The 27,010-nt window shown below is 36.4% G+C and overlaps 2 protein-coding genes and 1 non-coding gene across 3 annotated transcripts in view; 2 read left to right on the top strand and 1 right to left on the bottom strand.

The window, feature by feature from the left end:
* Positions 1–665, bottom strand: part of LOC121378671 (protein Njmu-R1-like) — a 30,654-nt gene extending 29,989 nt beyond the window's left edge. The window contains exon 1 of the mRNA XM_041506952.1: positions 550–665. Coding sequence (XP_041362886.1) covers positions 550–665 — 116 coding nt within the window. The remainder of the gene's footprint in view (positions 1–549) is intronic.
* Positions 666–728: 63 nt separating this feature from the next.
* LOC121380214 (meiosis-specific with OB domain-containing protein-like) lies at positions 729–22,759 on the top strand. The gene is made up of 14 exons (XM_041509033.1): positions 729–773; positions 2,060–2,286; positions 6,242–6,299; positions 6,705–6,836; positions 7,590–7,665; positions 8,406–8,598; positions 9,766–9,866; positions 10,327–10,376; positions 12,253–12,348; positions 15,262–15,354; positions 15,961–16,120; positions 17,004–17,214; positions 18,216–18,302; positions 22,111–22,759. Exons 2-14 carry the CDS (start codon positions 2,071–2,073, stop codon positions 22,207–22,209), a joined length of 1,572 nt encoding a protein of 523 aa, XP_041364967.1. The 5' UTR covers positions 729–773; positions 2,060–2,070; the 3' UTR covers positions 22,210–22,759.
* Positions 5,662–5,800, top strand: LOC121380273. Its single transcript, XR_005958908.1, has one exon. It is a non-coding gene; the product is annotated as a U4 spliceosomal RNA (small nuclear RNA).
* Positions 22,760–27,010: the final 4,251 nt, after the last annotated feature.

The raw sequence follows: 27,010 nt of genomic DNA, 5'->3' as shown, positions 1-27,010 counted from the left end.
TAGGTTAAGCTGGGACTAATTCAATACTAACAAAAACACATTCTTTTATTTCAGTGAGAATACTTCAATTTAAAAAACAACACTTGTCCAACAATAGACAAGATTGTCCCTGTGCTGAGTTGTCTCTGGACTCCGGGCCGAGTTGTCTCGCGGTGGGCGGGTTGTCTCAGAACTCTGGGCCGAGTTGTCTCACAGTGGGCCGTGTTGTCTCAGAACTCTGGGCCGAGTTGTCTCGCGGTGGGCCGGGTTGTCTCAGAACTCTGGGCCGAGTTGTCCGGCATTCGGTGCATTACTTTAAAGGGGGGGGGGGGGGGGGGGGGGGGGAGTCCCAAATGGCGCGACAGGGTACAAGTATAATAAACACCCCGTACGTCCCATATCATATGATCATTACGGGCTCGTTTTATCACAAATAGGGCCTAAACGCCGGCTAAAGGCTAAGTAACTGAGTAAAGGACAAATAATTCTGAATAAATCCGTATCTACATAGGCCCTGCTGACAGGGTTTCAAATTAGGAAATTATTAGTTGAAACAATAAATTGTCATACCTGTTTGGGTAAAATGTATATAAAGAATAAAATCTATTCGATTCAAATGTTTTCTTTTCAGTGCTAATTTCACTTTGACTACTTTGAATAGAACCAGAATCACTTTCTTCGGCCATTTTAAATTATAGACTGAAAGCGTCGTTTCTATTCCACTATTAACCAGACTAAGAACCCTTTACCAGTGTATTCGGTGTTTGTCAACAGACTACTTTTGCACACCACAGGTTGTAATGAGTGTTTAATTAACTACTTGTTTTTTTTTTTTTTTCTTTAATGACATCCAATTTACTAAAACTATATTGTAGAATTATTTTATTGTTAACTGTCTAATCAGTCATGCACAATAAAGTGCGCATAAAAGTGGCACCTGTCTATGCCCTTTGAGAGCAGCTGCTAGCAGACGACCATTTTTACCACGTAACCTAAAACACACATTGGAGGGAAAGAAAGAAAGAAAGAAGTGTTTTATTTAACGACGCATTCAACACATTTTATTTACGGTTATATGGCGTCAGACATATGGTTAAGGACCACACAGATTTTTTTAGAGGAAACCCGCTGTCGCCACATAGGCTACTCTTTTTACGACAGACAGCAAGGGATCTTTTATTTGCGCCTCCCACAGGCAGGATAACACAAACCATGGCCTTTGTTGAACCAGTTATGGATCACTGGTCGGTGCAAGTGGTTTACACCTACCCATTGAGCCTTGCGGAGCACTCACTCAGGGTTTGGAGTCGGTATCTGGATTAAAAATTCCATGCCTCGACTGGGATCCGAACCCAGTACCTACCAGCCTGTAGACCGATGGCCTCCCACGACGCCACCGAGGCCGGTCACATTGGAGGGTTTAGGCTATAACCAACCTATGTATTTTTTTGGCAATTCCTGACAACCAAAAAGTTGGCAAAGATTCCCGCTCTAATACCACACCAATCCTATGTTTGACGTCAAATACATTTACATCGATCATTTTCGAGTTAAATCCACATATTAATCACTGAAATTAATTTTGCCAATTGCCAACAAAATACATAGGTTGGTCTCTGACTGTAATGAGAGCGTATAACTGTCCAAATGTCCGTCTAGCTCTCTTACAGTCAGAGTACTCGGGCTAGTTATAGACCTACAAAATCGGTAACGGGTAGGCCTATGTTTATTTCCCCAAAACTGTTACTCACTAGTCATTGAGTGTTTTAGGGTCGGCGACAATCTTACCAGAAGTGAATCCAAATGTACAACAACAACAACAACACACTTCCTTAAATAGAAAATGTGGGGGTGCCGACAGTCGGTATCCCAACTAACTTGTAGTAAATTCACACTCTCTTCTCCCCCCCCCCCCCCCCTCTCGTTCTCTCTCTCTCTCTCTCTCTCTCTCTCTCTCTCTCTCTCTCTCTCTCTCTCTCTCTCTCTCTCTCTCTCTCTCTCTCTCTCTCTCTCTCTCTCTCTCTCTCTCTCTCGAAAATTGCTTTTATTTTAACATAATTGTTCGTTACGTTTGTTTCAGGTCATAACATCATGGCTTGGTCTGGCCGCTTTGATGACTTCAAGCCATTTGGGATATCTGACAGCTCCAGAAATCGTCCCAGTAACAACAGTCTAACAATAGGACAATGTGCTAAAAATAGAATTTACAGACCAGCTCAAAATAATCAAGCTACCTTTCAAACCAATGACCAAAATCTATCAGGTGTCACTAAAATTGGCGATATATTTCCTGATATGCCAAATGTTGTAAGTTAATTTTTGAATGCATCTAAGCATGTCCACTGGTATCTGCAGAGGGTGTGGGGAGGGGGGGGGGGGGGGACATTTTCCAAATCATATTTGTTTAGGCCCACTAAGTTACTGCACTATTTTTGTTTAGGCCCACTAAGTTACTGCACTGACTAATTAAACATTCATTGGAAGTAGGGATTTTTCACTTGCTGGGCTTTACCGATGTAATGATCGATCATAAACGTCCATAATCAAGTGTCGCTATAGGCCTACGGGCTCCCATTTTTGTGGGGGGAGAGGGGGGGGGGGCAGGTTGTTTTTTGCCCGAATTAAACGAAAATGCTCTAATCTAAATGACAACATTTATACATATTAGTGTTACTACCAAACAGTTATATAGGGTTGCAAACGATTCTACGCATTTTTACATGGATTACAACTAATTTAGCCCGAATTTGAGGTTTTGTTTAAAAACTAGGCCTCTTTTTTTTTATTGTGATTCCTACAAAATAGATGATGAAATTGATGTAAACATTCTGGGGTTTGGACGACTGACCAATTTTGACTTTTGTTTTTAGTCATCCAAACTTAAACCAAAAATAATCTCAGTTACAATTCTGCCAACTTTTACTGACTCCCAGCAAATTCGATCATACCCCCCCCCCCCCCCCCGCAAAAAAAAGGAAACAAATAAAGAAAGAAAAAAAAGCGTTAACGACGATCTTAAGCTTGTTTGAGCAATGTTACATGTGTATCAGTTTTATTCATAGAGTAAATGTAGCTGCCTGTCATAGTCATTCGGATGTTAAAAATATTCTATTATTTACAAAAAACTAACGTCATAGTGACAGGCATATTATCCATTTTCTAGTCGCTTTCTTTGTTCACGTGACCTGAAGTAATATTTTCTGATTTTGTCGGATTAGCGGAAAATGGCGAATTTTTCAAAAACTGACTTCGAGTTTTTGTTTTTGTTTATTGGCAATGCCTAGTTGGTGCATACATGTATATACTTCACGTGCACGACAAACGGTACTGTGACGTAACGAACAAATCGTTCGTACAGAAGTAATTAATATTTCTTTAATCACATAATTATACGAAAGTTGATTCTAGAACATCAAAATGGAATACCTCTCATTACATGGCGATATACTGAATAAAACTCTTGAAAATATTCAGCGTAAAATACACCGAAAATGTTGCCAATGCAAGATGCATCTCAGTTTCGCGCATGGGTGCCGTGTGCGTGGACGCAAACAATGCACCTATGTCGCTTGGAACCGATCACATGATGCATGCAAACTTGTGAGACGATATTCCGTATTCAAGGAAGTGTCTAACGCATGCAGTTATTGGAACGTTGGGCAGTTGTCTAAGTTGTCAGTCCAGTCCGTTACACTGGCCGACAGATCCGGCGATCGTGCTGGCCACGGCAGCACATGCATCCTCCACGTTGTGCTGGTTCAGATCGTGCTCCACCAATCTGGCAACATAGCATGCAGATCAGGCCACCGGAGATGTCGCGCAACCATGTCATTCGGAGTCTGCAATGTATATTCTGGTAACGGGCATTATAGAAACTTAAAGAAAATTCTCTTCTTAACTGTTTAAGGAGTTTTAGACTATTAACTACTCAGTTGCCCCGCCCCCAATAAAAACAAAAAATCCTAGCTACGGCCCTGGAAACAATATGACAATACAGAAAAACAAAACAGAAATGTTGCCAAAGAAACGTGTCAATTCACAGACGGCGGACTTATAAATGTTACGAATATCACAAGCCCGTACTCCACCGTCAAACCACGTGCTTGTATTTCGGTGAACAGCGCATGCTAGTTATGATTGGATTTAAAACCATTTCAGTTTTGTCAAATGAAAAACATTTAATTTGAGAAACAATCGATGTCACAGAAACTTTTAAGGCGTCAATTCATTTAATATATATAATACTTTTGGTGTAGACGAGATTGTCATGAACTTAAGTCAATGACAATCTAGCCTACTCCAAAAGAAGTCTCTAACTAATCACTAATTGTCTGTCCAGGACAGTGGGTTAGTGGTTAGTGCCCTGGACAGACAACCCATATAGATGAGGTGGGTACCCAGGACAGCGTGCTTGAACCTTATTTCGATTAGAGCTGGGCGGTATACCGTATATACCGTTCGGCATCGGTATTATGTCAATACCGATTTACCGTACCGAGCAAATATAAAAATACCGAAATTTCGGTATTAAAAAATATTTCCCGGAAAGCACTAATAATATATCAGACGAACGCAAAATGGGTTGGTATAAATCAGACGAGAACCTTGTGTATGGAGTTTAATTGTATTGATGAAATTAGCGGGTGAGCCATAACACACGTTACACAGGCATGCATTTAAAGCCGAGTATACCGGAAATAGTGCTCGATATCGGTATCATGTCAATACCAAATACCGAGGTAAAACACCCCAAAAATACCGATATCGATGCCGAACCTCAAATATCAATACTGCCCAATCTTAATTTGGATATAAGGCGAAAATAAGTTGTTTTTTTTTTTAATGGACTTAGTCTGAATATGTCATTTGTAACTGCTATCACGTGTATCTGCCGTGACAGTCTGCAATGCGTGTCAGTAGTTGCATACTTAAAAGTTAAATAAGAATAAATAGTAGCTATCGTGTTTTAATAATTTCAAATTAATAAAGTAATAAAATAATATGTATTTTGTAGGTGTCATAATTTAGCTTTGTTTACTGAGATATATAAAGAAGACAATATTATACAAATGTTCTCCCCCCCCCCCCACCCCACCCCCAGTGGCTAACATTTCTGCTAAAATGATACTTTTCTCATTTCTCTTCACAGTGAAAAATATGGTATTAAAAATTTCAGAATAGTTTTTACATTTTATCATTATTTTTATAATTTTAATTAATTTTTAAAACAATATTTGGCTGCATCACTAGTCCTAATGTACACATTAAGGCCTCATTGTAGCATATGCCTATTTATAGCGTGATATGAAATATGATAATTATTGTAGCATAACATACTTATTTTGTTTAATATTAATTGGGAATGTCCATTTGAAACTGTTATTTAAAAATGTTATAGTAAAGGCATAAATGATGATATACGTGTCGTTTTGTGTTTCTCCCCTTTTGAAATTACAGCAACACAGCGATACGTATTATCACGTTGTTATACTATTATTATACACTTGGTGCTAATTATGTTTATATTAGAAATAGCAACAACATAGACGGTAACAGATACTGTAAGTTTTAATGCTTAAAAGCTATAAATTAATTGTCTTGTTCAATTTAAGTATAATAAGCACACCTGTGTCCAGTTAGTTTTCAGTGGCTTTATATATTGTGACCTACACGTTTTCCATTAGCTTTGCGCAGTGGCGGTACCATAGCCAGTGAGGTTTATCCGAGGCGTGGTTATTGCTAGTTGAAAACTATTCCCAATACCCCGAACTGACGCCCTTAATTGGGCGGCACGTTCAATTTTTGATAGCCCCTACGGGGGCAAATAAACAATTCAAATAAAATACTTAGTAACAACTTTATGTAATGTGTTTATATTTTTTTAGTTGTCCTTATTACAGGGGTGTTAAGTAACAGTTGCTCCATTTCATTCTAATGTGTTTCAATTAAATATACTAGTTTTATTATTACTATTCTATTTTTAAAATAGTATTTATTATTATTATTTAATTGTTATCGTCAATACAAATGGGTTTATTGTTGTTAGGTTTCATAATTTATAATTATATATTATTATCATTTAGACAAATTTGAGTATTTGTTAACCATTATTTGCACTGCTCATAAGATATATCATTATCATTATAAAAACAGTTTTAATACTACTTTTCAGTCATTTTAGCAATATTATTATGATTATTATGATATTATTATGATATACTTTTAATTCATTAATATTTTTTTCCTTGACATAAATATTCAGACGATTGTTGGTGTAGTAATAACAAAGGATGGACCGAAGTCAATAATGAGTAAAAAGAGTAAGTGTATTTCTGAGGTTATAAACACATTGACTTGGATTTAATTCACGTCTACATGCATACAGAATATATATACACACACACACACACAGCTGTTAGGAACATTACAGTGTCAATATTTTAATGTTATGTTAATAAAATTGAAATGTTTTTTTGTAGTTACAAATGTACTTTATGAGAAGCAGAACTCATATGTTCCTGTGGTATAGGGTGTTAATTATGTTTATATCAGAATTAAACTCGCTACCATTTCGTATCATGTTTATGTCCCTAGTGGAATAATCTTCATTGTCACTCGCTAAAACTTGTGACAATTGAAAATTATTTCACTCGGGACATAAACATGATAAGAAAAGGAAGCTCATTTTAATATCCTTTAATTGTTCTATCTTTTTGTCACACTAGATGTTGGAACGGAAAGACACTTGTTAGCTGTGACAGTTAGGGATGCACCTGATGGTTTCATTAATGTCACATGCTGGGGAATGGTGGACTTCATTAATAATATCAACAACATCATCAGTCTTGGAAATGTTGGTACGTACACAAGCTTACTGGACTGGGTCTTTTTGATTAAGTTAAAATATGAGTTTGTTTTGATGTGACTATAAACCATTAAAAATAGACATCTTCTCACTTACCCTGGAAGTTTGTAACCAGTGAATTAGAGTTTGTATCCTGCTCTTAATTTAGTGTCCACAAGTATCTTTGTGTTATATTACATTCTAATTAATATTTATTACGTTGGTATTAAATTAAAGATGACGTGTTCATTAATTAGAGCAATTGATGTTGTAATTTTTGTTTGTTCACAAATTACCAACATTTTTATGAGACTTGAAAACATACACTTTTTTCTATTTCTCTTCCTATAAGTACATACAGGTACATCATTAATACATCATTAATATATTTAAATCAACATTTTTTGTTTGTCTGAAAGCATACCCCGACATTATACCCAGTGTTAGTAAAAATCTCGATAATTTAGAACGGCCCCTTAATCAAAAGAACGGTTACCATCTGTTTGAAATGGGGGAGATATAGACATACAATTTTTGTCAAACGTTTAAAAAAGAAATCATTAATATTAAGCCAAGGTGGATTAAAGGATCAGTTTGCTTTTTATTCACTACATATACCATATATAATACAGGTCTAATGGATGAGTGTGATAGGTGCAAGGTTTTTTTTTTTTTTTTGTTTGGGTTTTTTATAATATATATTTATATATAAAAGATCCAGGTTATATTTTACAACTTTGATGAGTAGGTTATTGTTACCTTTCAGTTCAGATTAAAAACGCCCAAGTTCAAGGCAAACAAAACAGTGCAAATGATGAGCAGTATAAACCATACACTCCAAGGTAATTAATGAGAGCCATACAAAGTCAATACAATGAAACCTTGTAAACTGGACACCCAGGTGATCCAGTACAAAGTCAGGTGTCAAGGGCTATTTATTTTATAAACGTTCTCTTCTGTTTTGATATTTACAATTTAAAGTGACTGAAAAATATCCAATTTGAATGAATTCTGGTTTATAGAGGGTCTGGTTTTGAGAGGTTTCACTGTCCTGACTTTTTTTCCTCAAGTTACATTTTACTTTCTTTGTTTCATGTTAAGTACATTGGGAGCTACTACACAATGAATATTTTCTATAATAAATAAAAGATGAAAGTAATAATTGTGAAAAGAGGAAAAATTGTAATCTTTATTAATAATGTTAACATTTTCAGTAATTTAAAAATACTGTACCTGTTTGTTTCTAAGGGCATACCCAGAAATATTTTAGGGAGGCGACCCAGGCAAAAGATTGTAAAACATTATAAACAGCATTTGTGAAATGAAAATTGTAAACAAGTTGTTTTAAAAAGAGGTACTAATGGTTTTTTTGTTGTTGTTGATTTTTGTTTGGGGGTGGGTGGGGTGGAAGGTGGTCCCATTGGTCCCACCCATTGGATCTGCCCTTGATGTCTATGTCTATGTATGTGTGTGTATTTTATATGTCTGTGTGTTATATTGATATTTCAATTATGTTATTTGTGATTGCGATATTCCGGTGTTAGCTATCTGTATTAACTATAAGTTTGTATTGCACCCCCAGCCAGTGTCAGCTGAACGTGTCTGAGAACCACAGCCAGATAGAGCTGTACTCTGGCTGGGACTTGTCCAGCTACAACCACCTGCTGCACCTGCCCACCAAGCCCAGCAATGACTACTACATCCTGGAGGACATCAACGCCAACGGCATGGCCCTGCAGGGAGAGGCCGTGAATCTGCTCGCAGCCGTTAGAAAGGCAAGTCATAGCATACATCGTAGGTTCCAGGGGAAGATTGGACATTTTCTAAGGGGGTCTCAGAATACTGAAAAGGGCAAGTACGTATGAGTTTGCTGAAGGCAAATAAGCCGAGCTAATGATGGGAGTGAGATATACAGGGGGATCCGAGGGCATCATACCTCAGTCGTGCACTCCACTGTAGAGCTGTATAATATAGCCTTCTTTATTTATAAAGACTAGTATTTATTTATTTAATTAATTAAATTTATTTATTATTTTATTTATTTCACAATATCAAACTGACTATATACAAAATGTAACTACATAACTGTACATGTGTGTAAATCTTCTGAAGCAAATACTTGGGATTCATTAAGCTGAAAAACATAATTGTTAAATTATGATAATGTAGGTTGTAATTTGAGTGGTCTATATGCAGTTAGGGTTTAGCGATAGTTTATGATTTGTAATAAATTGCTAGTCATGGGTGACATTTTTAATAAATCATTTCTTTTTTCACACAGACAACTGATTGTGTATGATAATTTTAATTTTGTGTTTTCATAATTTTTATAGCTTAGTTTCAGTTTGGGTCAGTGTAAGGGAAAAAATCTGTTTAAGAAATTGTACACAAAAAATTCTTATTTCTTTAGGGTATAGATGTGTATTTTATGATAACTCCATAATCAGTTTAGGAGTGGTAGAGTGCTCACCTGTGGTGTGATGGGTCACAGAACTTACAGTCTTCGATGGACATGGATTTTTCCCATCTCTACCAGTGCCCTACGACTGCTACATGAAGGGTCGTGGAATGTATTGTCTTGTTCATGCAAAAGTGCATCTAAATGACCCCCCTACTGGTTTGTGCCAATGTAAGAAAGGTAAAATAACGTACCCTAAAATCTTGGAAATTAACGGATATATTTTTTAATAATTTTAGAAACATTATATTGAAGGAGAACTGCTGTCAAAGTACAGGAAATGCAGTGTCCAATTTTAACAAATTTCAAACTCTTAACCACCTAGTAGGGGAACTTATGATATTTTATGTTTTTATTATATACCCTCAAATTATTTTTTGGCATTCCATTCTTTTTCTTAACCAAATTTTGTAGTCTGTATAGTGATTTTATGATTTCTGTGTCTGTAGGTTTATTTAAATAAATTCTTATCTTTGTTACAAAGGTTTGGCCAGCTAAGGACATTACAACAAAAACAGGGAAAAAGACCAAAAAATGTTCTGTGGTCCTGTTTGATGAAACATGTTCAAATTTTACAGTGGACTTGTGAGTAAAGTATTTTAAGTTTTTAAAATTTTATCATATTTATTAACAGCTACAGGATAGCAAATACGTGTCACTGGCATAGGAAGGTGCCAAAAAGTGGGGGTGGGGTGGCGGCACACTTTTATATTTACACACACTTTTACACTATTAGAAAACAAATATGCCCCCCCCCCCCCCACACACACACACTTTTATTACATTTATTTAATATATTTGTGTTCGTATGGTGACTTAATCTTCATCAGTAACTCAATCACTTCACAGAAATATTTTCTGTCTCCATATTTGATAAACATGGAAGATTTCCTCTCTCACTCTTTAAACTAAGTGACAAAATAACTACCAGACACCAGATTTAGCCAAAGTTTAAAAATGTGCTGAGGTGTCATTACACAAACATTCCTTTCTTATCTTTTCATATATTTGTTGTGTTATTCATTGTCTATTATGTGTTTTGCAGATGGGATCATTTTGCTGATCTGGCATCCACATGGATACCAAATCAAACTGGTAAGAATGAAGTAATGGAGAATGTATGAAATTGTGTAGATTCGTGAAAAAATTATTGACGAGGCCCATAGTGGTGAGTTAATTATTGTTCATGAATCTACACTTCCGAGTGTGTTCTCCAATTTAATCCATTATTCATTAAAACAAATTACATCATTGCTAAATTAAACTTCTATTTTATCTTTTTAAGGAAAATATTGGATAAAATGGCAAAGAATATTTACAAAACTAATAACCCAAAAGGATAGGATCCTTTCGGACCTAACCTGATCAATTCAGTGAGGAAATCCTCAGCAGTGAGTGGCTGGTATCAAGTGTGATGCACATGCTAAACGTGTAATCTCTGATTTCCGATTTAGTTTCCGACCATCTTCGCTGTGTTCCGCCAGAATACATTACCGGTACTATCACTAGTATCAGGTTTATATGGCTTAAATAACAGGTTCATTTGATGATGCAGATGTTTGGCCTCATGGGCTAAAAGCGTTGTACTCATTTACAGTGAATAAGTTCTGTCAGTAGTCAGTTCGAATCGCTGACCTAAATGCATAAAAAGTTCAAATTACATTGTTTCACAGGTGTTGTTGTTGAAAAATAATTTACACCTGGAACAGTAGTGTTCTGTAGCATGGATTAATGGCCCTTTAATTCCCTCACTTCTTCCCATCGATATTATAAAGCAGTCTGGAAGTAGTTCACTTGATACAGATTCACTGATTATTACCGGTAGAGTGCTCGCCTGACAGTCATATATGTAGAGTTGATCTCCCTTGTTCGACTCTGGGTTTTCCCCATCCCAACCAGTGTCTTCTAACTAGTACAGGGGGTGGGTCGTAGCTCAGTGGTACAGCGCTCACTTGATGCGCAGTCGGTCTGGGATCGATCGCCGTCAGTGAACCCATTGGGCTATCTCTTATTCCAGCCAATGTACCCCGACTGGTATATCAAAGGTTGTATGTGGTATGTTTTATCCTGTCTGTGGAATGGTGCACATAAAAGATCCCTTTCTGCTAATCGAAAAGAGTAGCCCATGAAGTGGTGACAGCAGGTTTCTTCTCTCAATATGTCTGTGGTCCTTAACTATATGTCTGATGCCATATAACCATAAATAAAATGTGCTGAGTGCGTCGGTAAATAAAACATTTCCTTCCTTCCAACTAGTACATGTACATCAACGACTGTCCTGTATATATTTGGCTAGGAGTAATCTACACTACAGCAGCTGGTGTTGTCCAGGATAGTGGGTTAGTGGTTAGTGAGAGAGAAGTCAGTGTAGTGGTCTTACACCTACACATTAAGTCATTAAAACTCACTTTGGGTGGGAGCTGGTACCGGGATGTGAACTCAGTACCTACCAGCATCAAATCTGATGGCTTATAACCACTAAACCACAAAGGCCGATATCAGTTATGGTCTTTAGTAATAGGATCTTTATTGACAGACTGCCACAGCGTCCACTGCTAACATTAGTTACAAATGACCGAGTTTTCATAAAACATCATGTTGATGTGTTTCTTGGGAAAATTATTACTTTGATTATATTGAATGAAAGTGGCCCTGACATTGAAAGAAAGTGGGCCTGACAGACAATTTTCTCATAGTTTACTCTCTTGTAAACAAGAAAATTAAAATGCTTATTTTACTCTTCTGTAAACAAGATTTGTTTTTCTTCATATTTTATTACTTTGTAACCTGATTTTTTCCCTATATTTTACTATTCTGTACACAAAAAAGGTCATATTTTACTTCTTTGTAAACAAGATATAAATTATTATATTTTGCTATTTTGTAAACATATTTTTTCATATTTCAAGAAACAAAAAAATCTGTGTGGTATGTAAACACTACCGGTTTATGGAAAATGTTTTGGTTTCAGTGGTATTTGCAGCAGATGTGAAGATACTGTACAATGACTTCAAGTCAACTATGATCGGTACAGCCACATCACGGACAGTGTTCACCATAGATCCTGGTATTTTTTATTCACATTATGAACTTTCTAAACCAGTCTTTTTCAAGATAGGCTGAGTCATGTTGCTATTCTTGAGTTCTTAATATTGCACACTGGTGGTTTTGTTTTGTTTAATGATACCACTGGAGCACATTGATTAATTAATCATCAGCTATGCACACTGATGGATACTAGTATTTAACATGCCTTCAGAAAGGCAATCTCATACATTTTTCTTAAAAGCTACAATCTCACCACCCCATTACAGTTTTAATATTAAACCTTACATGTATGTATGTCTGCAGGGCTTCTAGATTATGGTAGCCCCACTCCCATGGCTAGTGATATTCAGTGTTGGGCTAGTAAATAACTACTATTGCCATGCCCGACGGCTAGTGAAATGTTTTTGTCAAATGTGGCAGTTAAAGTCTATTTTGTAAATATGAATATCCTTTCTCCACCCCAACCCACCAATGTTAGTGTTTTTAAGCTCTATCTCCCTCTAGGTGACACATCTGATTATTACTATTATTTAGTTAAATTGTATCAACTTGAAGTAAAGTTCGGCTAGTGAATTTTTAATCGTGACTAGTAAATGTTTTAAATCACTGATCCCATCACTAGTGGATTTTATAAAAAAAACCTATAGAAGCCCTGGTTTGCTATTGACAAATAGTGTTTGCTACCTATAATGTTTTTCTTTTTATATTATTATGCAACTCACAATGCACTAATTTATATACTAGTTGTTATAAGATGTTTTAAATGTCCAACATAATTGATTTCAACCTCAAAGTTGTAAATAAAACTCCTATGATAACTCGATCTTACATATGTAACATACAAACACAATTACAAATTTAATAAACTGACATATTTTTTGCAATCAAGAAGTCATTTTAAAATAAACAGCTATAAATTATATTTTTTGTAACTGCTGTAGATGTAGAGTTTTATTAAAGGGTCATTCTAACAGACTTTTTAACGATTGTATAATTACATATCAAATATATTTTTCTGCATAAAATATTAGTGGCTGTATATTAAACGTGTTTCTGATCGTTCTAATATTTTTACTAGGTTAAATTTCATTTTATTTCCTAAAATATTTTTTTTTCATACATATGAAATTCTTTGAAGACAAAATCCAGTTTGGGCTTCTTACAAATATTAAGACGACCAGGAACACATTGAATATACACACTGATATTCTAAACAAGAAGATATACTGTAAATCTACTATGTATTGCGTCATGAAAGTATTGCGAGTAGTCAACAATGGCCAAAACTGCATGTAGAAAGTACTGCGACCTCAGCTGATAGAACTGTATTTAAAACTTAAACACAATAATGTTGTTTTATCATTAGCCGCAAGGAGTGAAAACGTAGACGTGTTTTTTCAGTTAATTGGCAAGCTGACGTTTTGAGCTAAGCATGTCCACAGATGCAAATCTTTTCTTGACTTGTTAAGCAAACGGTCATTCGAAATTAGATTTGTTCCGGCTGGCTGCACTGGTGAGCTGCAGCCAATGGATCTGTCCGTGAATGGAGATTTTAAATTTGCCATGAAGGAAAGGTTTACTCAGTGGTATGCTGATACTGTAGCTAAGAACTTGAAAGAAAAGAATGACAAAGGTGTTGACTTAAGAATAAGTGTGATCAAGCCTATTCATGCTCGGTGGGTTGTGGCCTGCATGGATCAGTTGTCGAAAGACAAAGAAATGATTCTCAGGGGATGGTGTTTGGCAGGATTACTAGACCAAAGTGAGTAATTGTGCAATTTACAAAGACTGAACATGTTTGCTTATGACTGGTTGATTATTAAATTACTAAATAAAACTGATTTTTAATTATTTTGATACTTTGTTTTTCTTTTCTTTTTTTGAAAGAAAAAAAATCACCAACGACATAATACTGCGTGGAGAAAGTATTGCGATCTTTAGTTCATCGCAGTTTTCGCAGTACTTTGTTGTTCGCAGAACTTTCTGTATTTACAGTATTTAATATGTAAGTTTAATTGTAGAAATATTTTATTTTTCAGAAACATCTTACAATGCAGCAAACTCGGAAATGTCCCTTTAATGAAGAAACATATTTCCCCCAAGCATTTTGGTACCAAGATGCATTAATCTGATAAAAAAAACCCAAAAACTCTCCATTATGTGGCACAAAGTATGACTGAAATAGGAATTGTGTAATGATTTAAATCTACACCAAGATCACCCCATATGTGCCTTATAAAGTATAAGTCAAGTACTATTTACCCAGTCAAAATTACATTTGATGGCCCGTGTTAGGCAGACATCATTCTAATATGATGGGACATGGTAGTTAGGTTTTTACATAAATTACACATACTAAAACAAAAACGTTTAGCAAACTGGTAAATGTGTTTAAATAAAATAAAAACTTGTTACTTTCAGAGTGAATTCAGATACTGGATTTAACTTATTCATCATTTATCAGTATAAGTACAGTGGTTTAGCGTGGGCGGGGCCACCAGGGCGGTTGCCCTGGGCACAAAATTCTGGACAGGTGGAAGGGACTCAGGGAGTGCTAACTGTCCACTGGTTAGGGGGTGCAATACTTGCCTTGCCCCGGGCGCTGGTAACCCATGCTAAGCAACAGGAGATTTTCAATACAAAATGAGATGTGTTGAATGCAGAGCAGTAGTACTAGATTGCTAAAGTGGTTTGTCTTTGTACATTATCTTGTTTTCTTTTACCACATGTACTGTGTCACATACTTTGATTTAAAATTTAAAATGCATGCACATCTGCATAAATAATTACATGTTCTGTAATCATAATGTAGCAGGTTTCCTCTGATGACTACGAGTCAGAATGACCAAATGTTTGACATCCAATAGCCGATGATTAATTGATCAATGTGCTCCAGTGGTGTCGTTAAAACAAACTTTTTTGTTGTCTACAGACACCCCCGAGGCTCACAGCCTGTATCAGTTCGCCAGTTCCCATTCGGACTGGAACAACGACGACAGACAGAGAGAAGAACCAGATCCAGATCGTAAGAACTTTGTTGTAAAAAGTTTTTATATTTATTTTAGGAGAATCTGTCAATGTAAAATTGTCACAAAAATTATATATCCATAAATTCTTTAAATATTGTGTTTGATATGGGTCACAGAAGTCCTGGAAAGTCCAGGAATTTGCATATTATGTAATTTCTTTCATGTCTGGAGAGTCCTTGAAATTTTCTTATGTTATATAGAAAGTTGTGAAAACATTAATGTAACAGCAGTAATATTACTTTATGTTGATCGCACACAAAAATCCTAGAAAAAGTCATGAAAAATATTTTTTAAAATCACAAAAAATCATCTAACTTGGTTGATAATAATGTGTACATGAGTACTGCGAAAATGAAAAACCCGAAAACAGTAGTTACAATTACAACCAAGATACACATTGAAATATGCATAAATAATTTCATTCCATAATGACATCATTTTCTTCATTTTATCAAAAAATAACATTTAGATTTTTTTAGTGATGCCGTCCACTCGGAAGTCTAATTCACTAATTCTCTCACAACTTTGTGATCTCCTGGTACAATGGAAAAATACTTACAGAGATGATGTGACCTGAAAATGCAAATTTTTGTTAATTACAGTGGGCAGCATAACACAGGTTTATAATGTTGAGCAGGTGAAAGGCCTGAAAAACGAGCTCACATCTCAAACTACTGCCAACTACGGTGTACTGTACGCCCTCATTACCACATTCAATATTGACTACGATGGAGACGACTGCTCCATTTTCAGAAATATTTGGTAAGAATGACATTAATTTAATTTCAGAAATAATTGGTAAGAATGACATTAATTTAATTTCAGAAATAATTGGTAAGAATGACATTAATTTTCAGAAATATTTGTTAGTTTGACAGTAATATTGAAAAATATTTGTTAGACATTAATATTCTGAAAGATTAATTAGTGTGACATTAATTTTCAGAAATATTTGTTAGTGTAACTTTAATTTTGAAAAATATTTGGTAACATTGACATTAATTTTCAGAAATATTTGTTGCATTGACTTTAATTTTCAAAAATAATAGTTAGTGTGACATTAATTTTGAAAAATATTTGGTAATAATGATATTAATTTTCACAAATATTTATTAACACCGACATTCATTTTCACAAATATTTGTTAGTACCACGGTATATATATGACAGTAAATGATTTTAGCATAACATTAATTTACACAAATATTTAAAGAGTTTGAATCATTGTTTCGTAGAGCAGTATGGTAATTAATAAAACCAAAGGAATATTCGACATCTCATCACATTGTTATTCATTTTCCTAATCTCAGATTCATTCTCTCATGAACTTTCATCTGCTAACATTAGTTTAATACCTTCATATTCCAAGTGGATTTTAACCAGAGACTGTATAAAGAATCCAGCACTCCAGCTAGACAGGCCTATAGGAATAATATATCTGGAGTGGGGGCACAATATCTAAATAGAGGGGACACAGTCTCTTGTGGGGGAGCACCAGCCATATTTTGTATTTATTTATTTTTTAGTAGTATACAAAAAATCCATACATTTTTGCCCTCAAATGGGGGCACAGGCCCCACGTACAGCCACCCTATTCTACAAATCTTAAATAGTAACTACATATTGTATTTTTGTACTTGTCCAGTTCCAGATGTAAGCGTGAAGTGACGAAGGAGGCCGGGTTTGTGTGTACCAATCAGGACTGCAGTGGCGATCTGTTTACCAGTGAGAACTTTGATGACTCTGTGAGCGCCGCGGTGGAGTACAACATTGTTGTGTCTCTGTCGGACAACACGGGAACCATTCACTTCTGTCACCTGCAGGGAGCCCCAGCCGAACATGTACTCGGGCACAAGGTATTCCAGCAACACACTTAATATGTTGATGATTAAAAGAAAGTATACTGAAATATTGTTTATCTGAAATCGCACATTTATCCCCAGCACCACTTGATGTGTGGTCGGTTTAGGATCAATCCCCATCGGTGGCCCCATTGGGCTATTTCTCGTTCAGTGCAGCCAGTGCTTCATAACTGGTGCAACAAAGGCCGTGGTATGTACTATCCTGTAAGTGGGATGGTGCATATAAAAGATCCCTTGCAGCTAGTCGAAAAGAGTAACCCATGAAGTGGCAACAGCGGGTTTCCTCTTTTTATATGTGCCGCCCTTAACCAATTATCTGACGCCATTTCATCTTTAGGTAAATAAAGTGTGTTGAGTGCATCGTTAAATAAAACATTTCTTTCATTCCTTATCCCAAGCACTGTTTTGTGTAATTATTGTGTTTACCTGTGTTCAAATCTCGACAAATGATTATACTTTCAAAATATAATACTTTCATCAACTTTTGTTTGGTGTCGTTTTTACTATTTTGAAAGAAAAAGATCAATGTATAGCCTACTTTCTTTTCATTATCAGTATATTTAACCCGTATACAGAGTTTTCAATGGATAATCATAACTGGCTATCTCCGGCCTTACTAGAAGTTTACATGTACATGGATTTGGCTCCGTTTTAACAGTTTATTAAAATAATGTTATCACTAACAGACAAAAACAATGAAAATGGATGGTTTCTTGTTAGCATGTTGTCAGATTTCCATTCAGGGGTACTGTAGTACAATTTAACTACATGACATACAGTGTACATGTATTACTCTAACAGACGGACAGACAGACAGATGGACAAACAAACACATTAACTAGAGCATTAGCATCATGTTTGTCTGAATAATATTACGTTTATATGGCTACCTGATTCTTATTGAATATCTTATTATTTTTATATTTGCATGTACCCACTAAATATCATCTTATTATTATATTTATTTTATTAATGTTGTACATTATATATTTCAGGCTGCTGAATTTCAACAGCTGCACACTCAGAAGAAAACGGATGTAAAATGGAATTATCTTTTGGAAAGATGCAAAGTTAAGTTTAAGGTATTAACGAGTCAGATCTGCTGAAGCAACTTATCCCTATTAACGCCACATATGAGAGACTACTATTTAAAACACCAACTGGTTTTACAAAAGACATGGTATGTACTGTCCTGTTTGTGGGATGGTGCATATAAAAGATCCCTTGCTGCTCATTGAAAAACAGTTGTTGGAAATGTACTGAGCAGGCTTCTGAGTATTGAAAATGTGCGTAAACCATTTTTCGGTTACGTATAACTAAATTCAAGTAACCCATTTCATCTTTAGGTAACCCATTATAAACATGTAAATGATGTCATAAATTTAATATGTGAACGAAAAATGGGTTAAGCAATCTATACAGTCAAACCTGTCTTAAACAGTCACACAAGGGAGTAGATAAAAGTGGCCACTTAAGACAGGTGACCGCTAGGACAGGTTTGACTGTACTTACACGAGTGATACATGAACGAGGCCTGCTGAATTTTCAGAGGCCTGCTGAGGAAGTCGTTAATTAACCTATTTGTGTCTGTGCTATAGCTGGACTGACATCATGGACCGAGCCTTTTCGTGTCTGTGCTATAGCTGGACTGACATCATGGACCGAGCCTTTTCGTGTCTGTGCTACGACTGGACTGACATCATGGACCGAGCCTTTTCGTGTCTGTGCTACGACTGGACTGACATCATGAACCGAGCCTTTTCGTGTCTGTGCTACGACTGGACTGACATCATGGACCAAGCCTTTTCGTGTCTGTGCTAATCATGAACCAAGCCTTTTCATGTCTGTGCTACGACTGGACTGACATCATGGACATAGCCTTTTCGTGTCTGTGCTACGACTGGACTGACATCATGGACCGAGCCTTTACGTGTCTGTGCTACGACTGGACTGACATCATGGACCGAGCCTTTTCGTGTCTGTGCTACGACTGGACTGACATCATGGACCAAGCCTTTTCGTGTCTGTGCTACGACTGGACTAACATCATGGACCGAGCCTTTTCGTGTCTGTTCTACCGCTGGACTGACATCATGGACCGAGCCTTTTCGTGTCTGTACTATGACTTTTCATGTCTGTGCTACGACTGGACTGACATCATGGATTGAGCCTTTTCATGTCTGTGCTACGACTAGGACTGACATCATGGACCAAGCGTTTTCGTGTCTGTGCTATAGCTAGACTGACATCATGGACCGAGCCTTTTCGTGTCTGTGCTATAGCTGGACTGACATCATGGACCGAGCCTTTTCGTGTCTGTGCTATAGCTGGACTGACATCATGGACCGAGCCTTTTCATGTCTGTGCTATAGCTGGACTGACATCATGGACCAAGCCTTTTCGTGTCTGTGCTACGACTGGACTGACATCATGGACCAAGCCTTTTCGTGTCTGTGCTAATCATGAACAAAGCCTTTTCATGTCTGTGCTACGACAGGACTGACATCATGGACCTAGCCTTTTCGTGTCTGTGCTATGACTGGACTGACATCATGGACCGAGCCTTTACGTGTCTGTGCTACGACTGGACTGACATCATGGACCGAGCCTTTTCGTGTCTGTGCTACGACTGGACTGACATCATGGACCGAGCCTTTTCGTGTCTGTGCTATAGCTGGACTGACATCATGGACCGAGCCTTTTCATGTCTGTGCTATAGCTGGACTGACATCATGGACCGAGCCTTTTCGTGTCTGTGCTATAGCTGGACTGACATCATGGACCGAGCCTTTTCATGTATGTGCTACGACTAGGACTGACATCATGGACCGAGCGTTTTCGTATCTGTGCTATAGCTAGACTGACATCATGGACCGAGCCTTTTCGTGTCTGTGCTATAGCTGGACTGACATCATGGACCGAGCCTTTTCATGTCTGTGCTATAGCTGGACTGACATCATGGACCGAGCCTTTTCGTGTCTGTGCTATAGCTGGACTGACATCATGGACCGAGCCTTTTTATGTCTGTGCTACAGCTGGACTGACATCATGGACCGAGCCTTTTCATGTCTGTGCTACGACTGGACTGACATCATGGACCGAGCCTTTTCATGTCTGTGCTATAGCTGGACTGACATCATGGACCGAGCCTTTTCATGTCTGACTGGACTGACATCATGGACCGATCCTTTTCATGTCTGTGCTACGACTGGACTGACATCATGGACCGAGCCTTTTCGTGTCTGTGCTATAGCTGGACTGACATCATGGACCGAGCCTTTTCGTGTCTGTGCTATAGCTGGACTGACATCATGGACCGAGCCTTTCCATGTCTGTGCTATAGCTGGGCTGACATGGACCGAGCCTTTTCATGTCTGTGCTACAGCTGGACTGACATCATGGACCGAGCCTTTTCATGTCTGTGCTACGACTGGACTGACATCATGGACCGAGCCTTTTCATGTCTGTGCTATAGCTGGACTGACATCATGGACCGAGCCTTTTCATGTCTGACTGGACTGACATCATGGACCGATCCTTTTCATGTCTGTGCTACGACTGGACTGACATCATGGACCGAGCCTTTTCGTGTCTGTGCTATAGCTGGACTGACATCATGGACCGAGCCTTTCCATGTCTGTGCTATAGCTGGGCTGACATGGACCGAGCCTTTTCGTGTTTGTGCTACAGCTGGACTGACATCATGGACCGAGCCTTTTTGTGTCTGTGCTATAGCTGGGCTGACATCATGGACCGAGCCTTTTCGTGATATTATACTGCCAGTAATAGTGGCATGCAGCACACCGTCATGTCCACAATGTAATTAAATTTTTTCAATTTTTGTACATGGTTCATACAGAAATTTCCTGATCTCATTCAAGGACTTTTCAAGGGTTTTTAAAGGCTTTTTGTTATGAAATTCAAGGACATTTTACCTCTCAAATATTCATAAAAAAAATGTTCTGTATGTGAGAAAATACACTTTTAATGGGAAGTTCATTAAGAATACTGCAAAACTGTTACAATACAACTAAACAAAGCAAGCATTAGTTGAACACAAAAAATCTCAGTGAGGATAACCAATGTCATGCTAATAGGCAAACAGGCAAATTGTTCAACCCTTCAGAGCAGAAAGTTTATCATTCAGTTTTTCCTCAACTGCTATGAGATCGTTCTTTTTGTCCACAACAGTGTGCCTGAATGCATTTGACTTAGTCACAAACAACATATTGCCAGTTTTCTGATCAATACACTTGTTGCACAGCGAGCAAGACTATGTCGGTCACATTTGTGTTCTCTGACCCAAGGCAACTGGGTCAGCCATATTCGATTAAACACGCACTTGCCCATGATCACAATTCAAAGACAAATACTTCCACAAAAGCACAGCCACTTAATGTGTTCGCTGATGCGAGCGGCCATTTGCAATATAACGAAGCTTGACGAACAATCACGGAAATATACAAACGAATTTGTAGACGCTACCGGAACCATACGAAAGTTACCGAAGCCACAGAATCAACAGTAAATGATCCGCATTCGTCAAAAAACATGTACGCTCTCGCCGCTAATATTTTAAATTGTTACTATCTTTATTGAAATAATTATTTTCAAGCACAACATACAGGAATTCAAGGACTTTTCAATTACTTTTAGGACTTTTCATGACATTCTGCAGTTTTCAAGTACTTTTCAAGATTAATTTCAAATTTATGGACTTTTCAAGACAGGGCTTGAAATTCCAGTACTTTTCAAGCCTGTGCGAACCTTGTTGTAAATTCTTCCATTTGATTCAATCAAACAATGTTATAATGAGTCACAATAGAACAAATTACTTTTTAACTATGTATTTCAGTTGGCATATTATATATTTATGTACAATTTTTTCAGATCAGGAAATTTTCGGCTGACACAAACAGCAAATCTACAGTGAGAATCCTGTCTCTGGAGAAAGCAGATCCAATGGAAGTTTACCAGTGTTTCTGTTGACAGCAACAAATAACAAAGTGAGAGCTACTGCTAAAACTCAGCAGTGTTTCAACTTGCTACATCATATGACACACTAGCTGAAATAGCTGAAAGGGACTATCCCGAATTTTCAGCTCTAGCAAGACTTCTCTTTGCCCCTCCCAAGAAAATGAACCCACATCTTGATTTTTCCTGTTTCTTAAAAACATTATCTTACCTTAAAGTGACAGACCCTAGTTTTTAAATACTAAGGCACATTTTTCACTATTATAGCTGTTTATGATCACTCAATTACTTATATTTTATTGTTTAGATTATCCATTTCCGTACAACCGTAGTGTTTCTGGTCATCCTTAAATTTCTACAAAATGCATTTTTCATATTTTTAAAAAACGCACATGTGTCAGAAGAACCAGTATGGAGTCGAATTCTAGTCTATTTCCCTGTTTCAACATCACAGACTCTTGTTCACTCTTTTGTAACTTTATCCAAACATGTTACAGGTTTGTATATTAACTAAACTTAGGGTCCATTTGAACAGGTTGAAACTAGGGTCTGCGACTTAAACATATTTAAAAAATAGAGCAATATACAAATTTATCATATATCTTACATTTTCAGTGTAATCAAAGCATGTGATATTTTTCAGATCACATACTTTAAGAATTTGATAACTTTGCAAATTAGATGTAAATTAATCGAGGTCACGGCACTAGGTTTATTGACATTTAAGCAAACGTACTTGGGTGACACTCCATAATTGACGTATGCATTCATAGTCATCAAATAAAAACATTTCAATGGCTGACACTGAAAGCTGTCCAGCGTTCAGAAAACAAAAAATGTTAAGCCCTAGTTTGTTTTGATGTAAGGACATCCAAAATGACATCATTTGAGTTTGACGTCATTTCCATTCAAAAATACACCGCGCCACATATTCTTACGTCATATGAATATCTAGTAATGACAGACTGGAATTAAAGTTGCGTGTACAGTTTACAAAAACATGTTGTATTAAGCTTGAGATTATATGATAAAGAGATTATTACCCTCGTGTATTTCGGTATCGTCAATATCATATATTAGGAATAAAAAATAATATATTATGCTCACATAATACAATTTTTATTCCTAATATATGATATTGACGATACCGAAAAACACTCTGGTAATAACCTCTATATATACATTTGGAATGACCGTTGGTAGAATTAGTTAAAATTTCATTTTGCCATTGGATGATACAATAAATTCATATAAACAAAATTATTTTAGAGAAAACTAGATATTGAGATTATTAAAATATTGCCAAAAACTTTTTAAAATGGCTACAAACTCCGGATAGTCCCTTTAAAATGTCAGGGCACACAAAAAGAATAGAGTATAAGCAACAATTACAGTTTTATGATAGATAGATGTTTAAAACAATGTCATGGTGCCTATGGTCAGCTTTATGACAATGCAAGGCTTTGGTAATGAAAGTTATCTGTTTTCTGTCCGAGACATTTTGAAAGTTTTTATTGGCTTTGTTTTTTCATTATTCATAATTTACCCAATAAATATATAGTACATTTTACATCAAAATGTGATATGGTAATGTATGAATATTTCGAACTACAACCGACTGTAAAAACTACCTGGCATATTCACTAGATTTTTATGTTAAATATCTTAATTGTGAAATACAAGCTATTTTACCATTCAAACGTGGCGGGACATAGCCCAGTGGTAAAACGTCCACCTGATGTGCAGTAATTTTGGGATCGATCCCCATTGGGCTATTTCTCATTCCAGCCAGTGCACCACAACTGGTATATCAAAGGCTGTGGGTATGTGCTATCCTGTCTGTGGGATGGTATATATAAAAGATCCCTTGCTGCTAATGAAAAAATATAGCAGGTTTCCCCTCTAAGACCATGTCAAAATTACCAAATGTTTGACATCCAATAGCCAATGATTAATAAATCAATGTGGTCAAGTGGTGTCATTAAACAAATTTTAATTTTAATTTTTACCATTCAAACTGTCTGAAAAATAGTTGCATTTAACAGATTAGGCATGTATCAAACTTATTTGAGAATCCTACATCGTTTGTTAATGAATGATTAATACACTGACAAAAAAAAAATACAAAAAAATACACTGACTATATATAATATATTTGGTTTGGTAAAATTCTGCAGTAATTATTCAATGTTAAATTATTAAGTTTTTTGTTTTTTGTTGAGCAAATCCAATGTTCAACTACACAAAGACAACAGTGTTCCATTTCTATTACATGTTACAGGTTTATGTGATGATATTGTTGGTAGAACTATACAGCCACATGTATGATGTATAGTCATTCTCGTTATTAAAATGAAGTGTTTACTACATTCGTCATTTATCACGTTGCAAGTTAATGACTATTTTGTTTGTTATATTTTCAATGTGTGTTCCAATATCTGGTTTGTTTGGATAAACAATAAAACAAAATGCCATTCAATGTTCTTTATTTATCATTGTATTTGCGGTCTACTTACATGTAATTTTTAATTCAACAACTAGTCAGACATAGAGAATAATTATTACATGAATGGCCATGAGTTGTTTTAAAATGTATATAACAAGCAAAAGTGAGTTTGATACATTTTTAAATGAGTTGTGAGATAAATAGTATCTAATGGACACAAATGTATTATTCTATTCCTTACATATCCTCAAACCAGGTTTTAAGCAAATTTTAACATCTTTTTCGACTAAAAGTTATTTACAGCCATTGCACTTATATAGGTAGTACTATACCAAATAACTTCCGGCTGGGTCAAAGTTCGAGGTGCACCGAACTTTTGATAGAGAAGTGAACACCACAAGTCCTGTGATTGGTTATAAATGTGAGTGTGTTGGTTGTAAAAAATAATAGTTTCATCTGGGTAAAATAAATGTGCAATTTTATTTCATCTAGTACCAATGTGTCAAGTAGCCTTGTGCTTGAAACATGTATGGGGTACCTGTAAAAAAAAGTACTCAAATTTTGTGCGAAACTAGGGTAGTCATAGACGCTACCCGTCATCTCAGAAACGAGCAGCTTGACCCCCATTTTTTTCTGATTCACTTTAAGTGTAAGGGGTGGTAGTATTTATATCCGTGGCGTTTATGTCGGTTGATACGTTGCAGGTAGGAGTTTTAGCCGTATATGTTACTATTGTCGTCTATGGGATTTGATTTGGTAGTATACACCCTATAGCTAACTTATGCATCACAGACACATGATTGTCAGGTTAACTATACGTCCGAGTGTATACGTCCGAGTGTAATCTATTTCCACTGTGTTGTTTTTCATTGGCTGCATGGCACTGGTCACCTAGGAGCAGCCAGTCATATGTATCTTGAAATTGTTAACACATGTGTGTATGTTAACAACCCATGTATTATCAATCAAAACTAAAGCATCGTGTTCTCACCAACGGGTGTGTAAGAAACACATGCAATTAATATGAACAGGTTTTGATGAAACAGATACGCTGCAAGTGGAATCAGATTCTGAAGATTGTTTTCTCCATGAAAGACATGAACTGGATATTCTGACACTATAGTCTCTAGAGGAAATGGCTCTTAGAAGTGGCATACTGTTATTTTAAAATGTCCCTCTAAAAACCCCAATATTGCCTTCTAGAAATAAGACCGCACAGGATAAGAGGGTTTGGGAAAATTAGAACCTCTGTAATGTATTTTTGATCATTATGCAGAGACATTAAGGTTATTAACAATTTCAAGATATATTTCTGGCTGCTCCTAGGTGATGACCAGGTCACCAATGCCAAACATCCAATGAAAACAGCACGATCGATAATTGATCACACTGTAACGATGCGTAAGTTAGCTACATGCTTATGGGCTGTAAACATAGGGCTTAGTCAAAAAAGATGTTAAAATTTGCTTAAAACATGCTTTATGAGGATATGTAAGAAATAGAATACTACATTCTTGTCTGTTAGGTATCATTTATCTTATAACTCGTTGTTTAAAAATGTATCCAACTCGCTTTACCTCGTAAGATACATTTTAAAACAACTCGTAAGATAAATGGTATGTAACAGCCACTCATGTAGTCTTCTTTATTTAACATCTTTTTTTGACTCAAAGTTATTTACAGCCCTTGCACTTGTAGCTAACTTACATGTCACAGACAAATGATTGTCAGGTTAACTATACATCACAGTGTAATCGATTTCAGTTGTGCCGTTTTTTCATTGGATGTATGGCATTGGTGACCTGGTCCTCACCTAGGAGCAACCAGTCATATGTCTTGAAATTGTAACAAACGTACATGTGTTAACAAGTATGTGATATCAAAAATAACTAATGATGTTCTCACCAACGGGTATGTAAAAAATGTAATTAGTGCCTTTACACATGTGTAGTATTTCTTATTATATAACATTTAGTGAAATATCTTAAAATATCAGTGAAATAAAAGTGTTATCAGTCACTATTTCTCTCTAAAATATGTTATCATCACTGTAAGAAAGCCGGAACTGTTTTGCTGATGGCATTTTAAAAATAAAGGTAAATTGTCAAAAGTTATATACCGGTAATAAATAGAAAATTTCATGTTTTTTGTCAAATATGATTTATCAGGCCCATACTCAGAAATTTATATGGGGGGTCCAGGGGCATGCCCCCCCCCCCCCCCCCCCCCCCCCCCCCCCCCCCCCCCCCCCCCCCCCCCCCCCCCCAAATTTTTAAATCTAAATTTTAAATGCATTTTCCTGCATTCTGGAAAGTAAATTTGTCACATCATCAGACTATTTTAAATTTGTTTACACATCCACGGATGGAC

The sequence above is a fragment of the Gigantopelta aegis genome, chromosome 8, assembly GCF_016097555.1.
Source record: "Gigantopelta aegis isolate Gae_Host chromosome 8, Gae_host_genome, whole genome shotgun sequence".
Taxonomy (NCBI): domain Eukaryota; kingdom Metazoa; phylum Mollusca; class Gastropoda; order Neomphalida; family Peltospiridae; genus Gigantopelta; species Gigantopelta aegis.
Note: the sequence above shows the minus strand (reverse complement) of the source record. Positions and strands in the feature narration are given on the sequence as shown.